The 11641-nt window shown below is 60.2% G+C and overlaps 1 protein-coding gene across 1 annotated transcript; it reads right to left on the bottom strand.

The window, feature by feature from the left end:
- Positions 1-1609: 1609 nt before the first annotated feature.
- On the bottom strand, positions 1610-11258 carry NPTX1 (neuronal pentraxin 1). Its single transcript, XM_025860027.2, has 5 exons — positions 10691-11258; positions 10199-10406; positions 7891-8135; positions 6504-6683; positions 1610-5753 (listed from the first exon to the last, which is right to left on the bottom strand). Exons 1-5 carry the CDS (start codon positions 11132-11134, stop codon positions 5532-5534), a joined length of 1299 nt encoding a protein of 432 aa, XP_025715812.1. The 5' UTR covers positions 11135-11258; the 3' UTR covers positions 1610-5531.
- Between the last annotated feature and the right edge of the window lie 383 nt (positions 11259-11641).

The following is an 11641-nucleotide window of genomic DNA, read 5'->3' as shown; positions in this document are numbered from 1 at the left end:
TCAGGGCCCCACGGTGGCTGTCCTCACATGCGGAGACAGATGGGAGGACCCTGCAGCTCCATCTAAGGAACTGAGCACAATATACAAGAAAGAAAACAGGCAGAAAGATGAAGAAAACTCCCTGATGCCCGAAAGCGGGACAGACCGTCTCCATGGGATAGTGAGGTCCCCATCACCAGAAGTGTGCAAGCCGAGAAGGGTTTCAAGCATCTGACGGGCTGCTGGAGTCACTGACTTCCAAGATACTCTCTAGCTTTGCAATCCTAAGCCTCAATCCCTCCGCTCGGACTCCCACGGGAGCCGGCTCCCGGCCAGGCCTGGCAGCCTCCTTCTGAGCAGCAGTGTTCAGTTCCGAGGCCCCCCGAAGTCGTTCACTGATGTGCCAGGATCAGGTGTGAGAAGTGCGGAAAGAAATTCGTTTCTAATGATAGTTAAAACAGCCGAGTTTTTGAATGAGCTCTTCATAGAAATTAGAAACTAAAGATGTTATTGCAGGCATAACCACGCACTTTCCCGAGTGGGCGCCAAAGAGGTGGCATGTGGGCTGGGGCTGCCGGCACTGGGGACACCCCTGGGCCTGACCACAGGGGCCACGAGTGATGTCTGCTGGTGGACGCCACCTGCCAAAGGCCACTCTGGAGGACACAGGCTCCTCCCGCAGGGGCAACAGGGAGAACCGCCTGCCTGCCTGTTGCCCTGCAGACGCCTAACCTCCTCCCTCTCAACCACCCCGGGCAACAGGTGGCTTGCTCACAGCCCAGCAAACCCCAGCTCCTGAGTCCCGGACAGAGAACGCCACTGCATGGACAGGAAGTCTGTGGGCAAGGCCGAGCGTATAGGCCCATCTGCAGTCGGTGCGTCCGTGCCAGCGAGCAGCCAGGGGGGCTCCGCCCTTCGGCGAAGCTGCCGGGTTGTGTGTGTGTGTGTTGGGATGTGGGGAGACCCATCAGCCAGGTGGGCTACTTTGGTTCTTGACCACTTTGTCCCTTGGAGCAGCCCACAAGTTCTAGGTCCATCCAGAGTCTAGCTTGGCTCGCGAGGGGCAGGGAAGCTCTGGCCAGCGTTCAGGGTTCCTGCATCACCCCATTCCCCTGGTTATGTGGATCTGGGAATGCTCATACTTGAGTGCAGGGAAGGGGCCTGAGAACCCCAGAAGAGGGGAGGTAACCAGGCGTTGGCCACGATGCAGTCAGCGGTGACGTGGCAAAAAACAGAACAGGGTTGTTTGGGAAGAACAAGGCCAGGCGGCCTGGGGCCCTGCCTGACTGTGTGGTAGGACAGTGCCTTCACCCAGGAGGGAGCGGGACTGCAGGGGAGGCGAGGAAGAGGGGGTTACTCTGCACCCCAAGCCCAGTGTGGCCTCACCCCACTGGGGCGTCCCTTTCCCTCTCTCTGCCTCCATGTCAGCTGCACCTGTGAACTGGGGAGCCCCCCCTCAGTGTCCCAGTGTCAGCAAGGGGTTGTGGGACTGCTGAGGGCACAGTGCCACGCAGACACGAGGCTTACACGGCCCTGCAGGTGGGGGGTCCCTGGGCACCCCCCCGCCCCGAGGCAGGTCGGGGTGGCATTGGCAAGCTTGAGAAAAGAGACACTCCACTCAGACCACCGTCTTTCTTCACTCTTTACTGTGTAAAAATAAACTCAACAATTCATGTCGTTTCAGCAAGAAAATGAAAAAAAAAGCAATACCAGTAGAAATAGTGCATTTCCAGAATTGCTGATGGGAGGTGGCAGGTCCCATGGTTTTGACCCATTTGATACCCAAAAGGCTGCAGATCATATGAAAAATGTACAGCTTTGGTTAGCAAATAATGAAAAAGTAAGATACATCGATTCTCTTTCATATTATACAATATATACATTATAACAATATCAACCGGAGGGGGTTTGCTTTGTTGGATTTTTTTTTTTTTTTTTTTTAGTAAAAAAAAAAAAATTTGGACTCTAAGTATTTGGCTTTTTTTTTTTTCTCCTCAATGACTTATTCCCCTTCAACAAATTGCACTTAAGTCCACTGTGCATGGAAGTGACACATTTCCCATCATTAGTTGGATAAATTTACACACTGTGTTTTAAGAGATGAAACCACGGCTGTGTCAAGCCACATTTTGGTTGTCGTGAGATTATAAAGGATATTATCCTCTTTGTGTTACCAACACATAACCCTAGTTCTTTCTACCAGGATTGGAACTGATCATCAAGTCCTTGACTTAAGTCAGCTCCGAGGCAAAGGGTCCACCATAAATGGCCAATTCACATCCTGGCCCCCAACACCTTTGAGTACAGGTGGCCCCTCTTTGGAGCTCATTGGAATGACTGAACCTCATGCCCACAAGACACCCCCTTGGTCTCAGGTCCCAGGGCTGGTGACAGAGTGATCTTTGCAGTCTTAGAAAATAAACTGGGAATCTACAAAAGGAAAAGAAAGCATACAAAATGTATCTCTTTCTTCCAAAATACACGCTTTCAGTCCTACGTTTTGGCGGAGCCTGAAAGTATTTTCCAGGGAGATAGAGGTTGATTTAATTTTATAGGTTTGTCCTTTTCTTTCATAAAAATACTCTTGTTTGGTAATAAACTTTTTCTTCTACAGTAAGAGAAATAATACTGTGTTATCAAAAGCAAGAAGGCTTACGATTCCAGTGGGATCTAAGCCCCGAGGGCCCGGAGAGCCTCCGTCAGCTGCTCCCCCACCTCGGACACCCAGGGAGCTGTGGGACACCAGCTCAGCAAGAGCTAACACCGCCTCGGCAGTGCTGTGTGTCTTCTTATTTTATAAAACGGCTTACCTGAGATAGGCATGTGTTATTCAGTGCAAGAGGGAGCGTCGATCAGATTAAGGAGGAGATGGGAGACTACGTGGATTAGATTTGTGGCTGTGTCATCAACCTTCCTTGGGGCCGGCAGAGTGCCAAGTGTTTACACAGTGAGGGAGTCAAGGGCTTGGCACAGGCTCCAGCTAGGGGCGGGAAGGGAGCCGAATATCAGCTTCTGTCCCTGGCACCGTGGGGGCATCAGGGGAGGGCCAGGAAGGTGAACAGGGCAGGAGGCCAAAGGGACAGAGGCATAAGCGTCTGGGGTATGCTCTGCCCCTCTCTAGCTAGGGCAGAGGATGGCTTGTGGTCCTGAACGGACAGCTCCCACCACGGCCGCCTGGGGGCGGAGGGTGGTCTGGGGTCCGCTAGATCGGCAGGGGCTGGTGTGGGGTGCTGGCAGGAGAGCACCCAGCCCCCTGTGGGCCTCGCCTAAGCAACAGCCGCGAGGGGGCTGAAGTGAGGGGTGGGGCCGACCTGGTCTAGAGGGGTGATTCCAAGCTCTCGCTCCGTCCCAATCATGGGCTTTGTTTAGGCTCCTTGTCAACCTACATGTGAAAAATACTTCTTGGTGTGTTTGCGGAGTCGGGAGGAGGAAGGGGGAAACTGATCCCTCCCTTGACCTCCCCCGACACCCTTGGCTTGCTTCTCCAGCCATTTTTAGTAGCGACGCGGATGGTTACAGGACGATGGGTGGCACTAGGCACACAACACAGAACCAGAAGTTCATGCAGGCAGGGGGCACACATCAGACCGAGGGAGCAAGGGACGCGCCACCCCGAGGAACATGCAAACAGAGAAGATCCCTGCAGATCCAAAGATGCCACAACCCGACGGGCTCTGACGAAGCACAAGGGTCTCAGAAAAAGCCACTGTTGAACCACAACACACAGCGCGGCGCCCGAACCGCACCCTCTAAGCAAGAGCGATGCGTCACAGGACGGTGACCGGGTACTGTGCACACACCCACGTGGACACTAACACGGAGACACCAACACAGACGCACACAGATGCACTAGGTTTCCGACGCAACAGGGACCTGTGTGTGAGGAGACAGGTGCCCCTGGAAGAACAGAAGACAGGGACACCTGCTCCTCCCAAAGAAATGTCTGCAGCTGTAGATGAGCCAGGCAGTGCGGTAGAATTTCTAGAAAGACTGCCAGCCTTTTGCTAATTAGACTCCTGGTGACAGAGTCCAGGGTGCCCTCAAGACGTGTGACCCCCAGATGCTACGACAGAGCTGGGAGCCCACCTGGGGCATGGCCCGTCTTCGTCTCTCTCTCTCTCAACACACAGAAACACACAGAAACACACATGCACACGCGCGCACGCACGCACACACACACACATTTCCCCTTGCCTCGGAAGGACTAGAAGGAAATGTATGGGTGCTTTTCATGGGGGGAAAATAAAGTTCAAGGTTCTGGACACTGGTCGTGTCTCAGTGTCACCAGCTGGTGACAGGTTGGCGGCTGCTGCAGGACTGGAGCCCTGTAAAGAAGGGGGAGTGGGTTTCAGGCCCCAGCACTGGCCGGGGAGTTCTGCGTGGGAGGCCTTCCGAGGGCCCGCCCCCGTGGAGGACTCACCACGGCCAGCCAACCTGGGCCTGGGAGCATGGGAGGAATATGGCTGTCAAAATTAGCTCAGACCTTCTCATCCACTGGTCCAGTTTCAGTGTCACTGGTCCTAACTGGCTGGGTCTCAGTCAGAATGTGGGTAACCTTGTCTAAAAGGTCCGCTGTTGAGCTGACCCACGGATGCCCCTGGTCTCCACTGCAGAGTTCAAAGGGGAGGGGCCGGGAAAGCCTGGCTTCCTGGGCTGTGGGGGACACCCCCCCCTCAGGGGTACCAGCGGGCAGCTGAAAGGGAGGGATGGAGCCCACCCTCGAAAGGGTGCAAGACTGTGGCCTGGAGACCTGGTCCTGGGCCAAAGCCAGAGAGCTGGGCATGCAAACCAGCCTCCCAGGCCCAGCACCGTCCTCAGACGCCACCCGCAGGGGTGCTGCCTGGGCACTGGGCGGGGACTGCCCTCTTCCTGAGGCCAGCCGCACCCCCCTGCCCCTCAGCAGCCTCTCCCTGTCTCACCACCGGAGAGCACAAGGTGCCACCCCAGGGCACAGTCGGAGAGAATCCGCTCCTACTACGAAAGAGAAATTCTCTGTGGAGAGGCCCCCTGGCCTCGAACCAACTGCTACAAGACATTTATTTTCCCGGTAGAGAGAGAGGTGGCTCTGGAAAAGGTTTGCAAAGACAGACGCGCGTGCGGAGGAAGCCGCGCAGCCCCGAGGCCTGCGGGCAGCTCACAGAGTTGGCAAGTACAGCTATTTGACCAGTCACAAGATTTCCCAACACCACGGAGGAAGAAGGAAAGGAGACAGCTCATTCTGAAAGAAAGCGCCTCCCTCCCAGAGACACACACTCGCCCCCCCACACACATCCTCACCTACGTCTGCCCGGCCCCATGTCGCAGCCGCAGCCGAGAGCGAGCATGAGCGGGGCAGGCCTGAGACCAGGCGTGGACTCCTCCAGAAAGCGGGGCCTCCTCCTGGGCAGGAGGGCGGCCTGGGCTGTGTGCATGTGCGTGCGCGTGCGCGGGTGAGGGCCTTGAGTCACTCCTGGGGGGAGGGAGAGAAGAAGACACGAGAGGGTCATCACCGCACAAGCAGGGGGGAGGTGGGCTGGCAGGCCCGAGGGGCGGGAGGCTCGGAGGCAGAAGCCTCAGTTGATCTGGCGACAGGCTTCGAATGTCCACTTGGTGGCTCCCCCGTAGATCTCGATGTGGGACTCGGCCCAGGCAATGACGTTGCCAGAAAGGGCCTTGGTGCTGCAGGTGGCCAGGCTGTACACCTCCCCGGGAGTCAGCTTGCGGTCCCAGATGTTGAAGTGGGCCAGCTCACCCACGAATGCTTGGGTGGCGTCGAACCCGCCACCCAGGGTGTCCTTCAGAGAAAAGCAGAGGGTGAGGGTGGAGGGGGCTGCAGGGGTGGGGGTCTCTCGGAGGGGGCACGTGTCCGTGTCTGCCCCATCAGGGGCTCTCACATCCACCTCGAAGTACCCTTTTGTGTCCTGTCTCTGGGCTTCAGCTGTGCACTGGTCCCCCTCCCATGAGGAGCCCAGAGAGAGGACCACTACCGGCCACCTCTGTCCTGGATGCAGAGCATCTCCCGGGGACACCTGGACCCTGCCTGACGTGCGGCCTGTCCCTCGGCCAGTGAGGGGGTCAGCTGGGGTTATGCACCACCATAGGAGCCGGGCCTTGGGGGAGCCACTGCTACTCTCCCTGCCGAGACGAGCTCAGATGTCACTCTTTGCCGAGCCCAACGGGAGCAGAAGGTCTGGGACCCTCCCACCTACGCTTCCCTCCGGGTGCCCAGTGGGAGCCAAACCACTTCCAGGAAATAAATTATGCATCGCTAAAGGCAGATTGGCCTTCCCGTGCCAAAGAAAGTGTCATCGCAGCCCCCGAACATTGGGACCAAAGCCCACTCCCACTTGTGCCGGGACCTAGCCCAAACCGCTGCAGAACCTGCTTCCCTTGGCTCCTTCTGGGAGTGGGGGGTCCACTTGCCCCTCCGACCCGCTCCCTCCTCGCTCCCCCTTGTCCCTGGTCACCCACCCTGGTTCTCCTTCCTCTGGTACTGGGGCTCCTCCCCCTGCAGCCAGCACCCCCGCCGGCCCCCAGGCCAGTACCTGCTCCTGGCCCAGCACCAGCACCCCCTGCGGCTTGATGGGGTGATAGGGTGCCAGGTTCTCGCCATTGCCACCCTGGGTGCCATCCTGGTAGGCTTCCCAGACCCCGTCCCGAGTAGTCCAGGTGATGCAGATATGGTGCCACTGGCCATCATTGATCACAAAGGGCAGCTTGGCCACCTGGGAAGGAGAGGACACACGGCGTGACGGGTACAGGGGCACAACGCAGATCAGTGATCGTCACTCACCGCGTCAACCGTTACTCCTCTGATCACAACGTTTAAAATAAATACCAAGAGCCATCACTGAATTCTCTCAGCAACTGCCCCTGTGACCTCCCTGTCCACCAGCCCTCGCCATCGATGGATCATGGAGTCACACAGGAAATGTGACGATTTGTCAAGGGGCCCCTAAGATCGATCTGAATGTACCCTGTCCTCACCCCTCCTCACCCGCCTCCCACTCTGCTGGTCTACAGAACCGGCCCTGGGAGGGAGAGCCCCACCGCTGGGGTCTCAGCTCACTGCTGCAGTCCGGGCCTCTCTCCTCCCCTCCAGCACGACATTGCCAGGTCCGCGGGGTCTACACCCGCACAGCCTCTGCAGAGATGCGGACACCAGGCGCCACACACCAGGCCTTTTAAGGCTCAGGCCAGCCTCTGGCCTCGGACTCGCCTTCCTCTCTAGCATTCTGCGGGGGGCGGGGGGTGGATGGTGCGGCAGACAAAGGACCCACACACCCTTTAACCTGGGGACATGGGGCCCAGAAAGGAACCACCCTTTCTGCTCCAGGCCTCAACAGCAGGGGCCTGGATTCCAATTCCCAGCCTGGGTTTGAGATATTCACTACCGACGCTGCCACAGACTGGGGAGTTGGAAGGCCAGCAGCTCCTTCCACAGCTTCGGAAAAGGCTCCTGGGAGGGAAGAGGCTGCACCCTCCAGGGGCTCATGTGCATCTGGCCTCCTCCCAGGGGTGAGGGGTTGAGCAGGATAGTTGTGGACTCTGGAAGAATCTCTGCGGGTACCCTCACCACCCCTAGAGCATCTGCGGTCCTCCACATACAAGGAACAAAGCCAGTTTGGAGGCAAGCTGGGGGAGGAGGAGCCGGGCTTCGATTGGAGGGATGCAGCACCCTCTGGGTCATCCTGTGCCATCCCCCACCCCGGGAGGCCTCTGTCTGGGAAAGTTCCAGCTTCACACTGTTCAGGAAGTGTGGGCAAGGGCGCTGCTCCTCCCCGTCTTCCCCCCAGGCCTGCCTGACGGGGCCCTTCTGCTGGGGGGGCACGGCAGTGTCTATAGCTGCAGCTCTGCCCCACGGTCGGGGGGAGGGGGGCCGGGGGGGCCTCACTATGCTGTCCTGTGAGTTCAGAGGGCTGGGGGCTCTACCTTGTCGTTGATGAGGATCTCCATGGGATTGTTGCCCCACTCGATGAGAACCAGCTCGTTCGCCTGGCCCGGCACGGCATAGGAGAAGGGCGTGCCCACTCCAGGGGCGGCGCTGGACTTGAGCCACATGCACACGGTGAAGGCGTACATCTCCGGCAGGCTCTTCTTCACCTTCGCGTACATGTAGTTGGTTCGCAGCGGGAATGTGAGCTGGAACTTGTCTCCGGGACGGTTGTCCTTCTGACCTGGAGAGGACAGGGCACAGTCCTCATCTGCACCTCAAAGCACTTGTCCCAGACAGAGACTGCTCCCCCCTCACCCGCCCTCTAGGTCTGGGAAGTCTAGGAGCAGACTCATCTCCATTCTATAGCTGCTAAGAGGGAGGCCCAGCAGGGTCAAGTGCTTTGCCCCGCCCAGGGCACAGGGCCAGACCAAAAGAGCTGATCCCCGTTCTCTGCCCTCACTGCTCAGGCTCCCACATCATGCCCCTGGGGAGGTGGGGATGCGGGTGGGGGGAAACGTGGTGGTCCTGGGCAGGGAATCGGTCAGTCCACACCAGATAAACCGGCCCTTGGTGGTGTGGCCACAGAGGGAGGAGGTCTCTCCAGCCCCAAAGAGGCTAGCTGCCCCCCAGAGCAGCCCCTTTAGCAGACCTGATTCCTGGATGCAGTTCACAAATACTCCTCCCGGATTCCCACCCAAGACAAGCAGGCTCTCGGTGCCCAGCTCACTCCCCTCGAGGACGGGACATGCTGCAGTCCCTGGTCGCTCTTCTGACCCAGTCAACGAGCCCTGAGGACTCTAGCTATTTCCAGAATCCTATCTACCCCACAGGCGGGAAAGACGTTCTTCTGAGGCTCTTCTAGCAACCCTGCTGAGAGGGCAGGAGGCAGGGAGTGGGGAGTCATCCCGGGAGCCAGGCCCCCCCCCCAAGGTGACTGCTTTGAGGACTATGTCACTCATTCTCAGGGAGAGCTTCCTCTGTGTTTCCTGAAAAATCGGGCTCCTGGCCTGACAGCCTCCCTTTACACAACAGCCACCAGCTCCCTGCCTGCCAGAGATGTCTCCGCGAACGCTTGTCTGCCCCCTCTCAGCCCACACGCACTGCAGCTGTGGCCCCGGCTATGGTGTGACTGACTCCAGGCAAAACATTCCAACCCAGCAGTGGGCACAGGCACCAGGCCCAGAACCAGGAAGACACACACTTGCAAGCTTCTGGGTGTGCCTGGGGCTTGCCGGGGAGTCTGGGAGGAAACAGGCCCCCAGGCCAAGAATTATTTCTGGAAGGCATCCTGCTGGGCCAGCAACCCCGATCCATTCAGGTATCAGGGAACAGCAGGCCTGGCCCCCCGAGTGCTCCCCCCACCCATCTTGGGCTTGTACTCTCGCCCCTGCCCCCGGGCACGCCTTGGAGCAGATCCAGCCCCCGACCTTTCTAGGGGCTGTTCTTCATCCCCCCGCATCTCCCCTCCTTTCCTCCCCCCTCCCTCCTCCGTCCCTTCCCCTGATCTGTTTTTCAGTTACATAACGCGCCTTAAGATGGCACTGTTTAAATCCATCCGGCACATTCTGTGGTCCAAGAAGGGTCACGTGGCCCTGCTCCAAGCCCAGGACCACCCCCCTTTTACAACCTTGTTTGATTTCTGTGACTTCAAGGCTGAGCCCAACTCATCTGTGAGCCCCAGGGTGCAGGTGGGGCTGGCCAGAGTTGGTGACCCAGGAACCACAGGACATGCAAGATGCCAGGACTTGAGTCATTCAGAAAATAAAACCACAGGGAGGGGGCTCACCTGAAGGGGGTAACCCGGGGATCCCCAGAGGACAGCAGGGGTGCCCTGGAGGTGGGAGAAAATGGACCATCCCCAGCCTGCACCCCGTTCCCTGCTGGGGATGGGGACCGGCTAGAGCCAAGTCTTTCTTACCAGGGAGGGACTGGCAGCAGCGCAGCTACAGCGCAAACTTCCTGAAGATTAAACATATCAGACTTGGAAAAATCCTTCCAGTGTGTGTGTGTGTGTGTGTGTGTGTGTGTGTGTTGGGGGGTGCAGCCGACACCAATCAATCCCTTCCTGACTCTGCTTCCCCTCCCTCCATATGTTTCCAGCCCAGGGGGCCCCAGGCCTATCAGAAACACCGACTGGAAACCCCAAAACCCAGGGCAGGGATTCAGGCAGCGGGAAGGGGCTGGAGGGGTGGAGGAGCTTCAGGCTTTTACAGCCTGAAGCGGAGCTATTCAGGAAGCCTGGAGTGAGGCAGGGTCCCACTGGCCCAGGGAGCCTGGCAGGCAGCGACGCCCCCCCCCCATTACCTTTCTCCAGCTCGCTGATCCGCTGGTGCAGGGAGGTCAGGGCGCTCTCGATCTTGACCCTCTCCTCCGAGTCGTTCTTGGGGCCACCCTTGCCCTCCTCCAGAGTGTTCACCCGAGACAGCACCTGCCTCTCCAGGTCATCGATCTTGCTCTGCAGCAGATCCTTGAGGCTGTTGGTCTGGCTGGAGGAATTGAGCCGGCTGTACTGCTGCGGGGGTGCAAGGGCGGGGGAAAACCATACGGTTAGGCGCGGAGCGGGGACCGTGCCGGGAGGCCCGCGGCGCGGTCCCCTCAGGGCGAATGCGGGGGCGGCCTGGCGGGGAGCTCGGACGAATGGCCGTCTGCGGGGCCCCGCAGGCTCCGGGCAGCCCCGGTGGGGCTTCAGCGCCCGGCCGAGGAGAGGGGGGGGGTGTGGGGCCGGGTCGGGAGTGGGGGTGGGGTAGGGCAGAGGGGCGCACGAGCCGGAGGGGGAACCGCGGTGCGCGCGCGGACCTCGAGGTTCTCCAGGCGGGTTTTGAGCGACTGCAAAGTTTGCCCGAGTTGGCTGAGCGTCTCGGCGGCCGGCGTCCGGGACAGGTCGCCCATGGTGTTCTTGCCCGAGCCGGACTGCTTGCGGCCACCGCCGGCCCGGGCCTCGCCGGCGCCCGCGTCCAGCGTGCTCTGGCTCTCGCAGCGGCCCAGCTTGGTGGTCAGCTCGCGAATGGTCTCCTTCTGGCTCAGGATGGTCTCCTTCTGCTGCAGCACGGTCTCGCGGAGCTGCAGCACGTTGCTCCGGAGCTCCTCGGCGCCGCCGGCGGCCACGGACGCGGCGCACATGTCGGCGTCCACCGGCACCGAAGTGCAGATGAAGCGCGTCGGCCCGAAATCCTGGGCCGCGCTGCCCAGGAGGCAAAGGGCGAGCAGCGCACAGGTGCGCGCGGCGCGGCCGGCCGGCATGGCTGCGGGCGCTGGGACCGGCGCTCCGGTCCGGCTCTTGGGACTCGGCTTGGCGGGGCTCGGCGGGCGGCCCGCGCTCTGGGCGCCGCGCTGCTCGGCCGCGCAGTCCGCACCGCCGCGCTGCCTGGCCCTCACTGCCACCCGCGCTGCGGAGCCCGCGCCTTTTATGCCGCCGCGGGAGGGGCCTCGGCGCTGCCGACGTCAGCGGGGGAGGAATCCCGCTTTAATTGTCCGCTGCCCGGCCCGCTGCGCCGGGCGGGGGTCGTTCGGGCGCGCGTGGGGGCCGCCTCCTCCGGTCTCTTCCCCCCCCCCCCCCCCCCCGCGCCGGCCTCGCTTCCCCGAAGGCTCCGAGAGCCGCGGAGGGGGGGGGCGGGCTGGGACTATAGGATGGGCCACCTGCATGATGTCCCCAAATTCCCGACGGGGCTGCGGGCGGGTGGGAGGCCGCGGCCGGCTGGGGAGACAGAATTCAGTTCAGCCCGCTTGGCCTCACAGAACACCCTTGGG

The sequence above is a fragment of the Callorhinus ursinus genome, unplaced genomic scaffold (genome assembly GCF_003265705.2).
Source record: "Callorhinus ursinus isolate GAN/ISIS: 27379988/994484 unplaced genomic scaffold, GSC_fseal_2.0 scaffold68, whole genome shotgun sequence".
In the NCBI taxonomy this organism is placed as follows: Eukaryota; Metazoa; Chordata; class Mammalia; order Carnivora; family Otariidae; genus Callorhinus; species Callorhinus ursinus.
The sequence above is the reverse complement of the archived record's forward strand: the minus strand, read 5'-3'. Positions and strand labels throughout refer to the sequence as shown.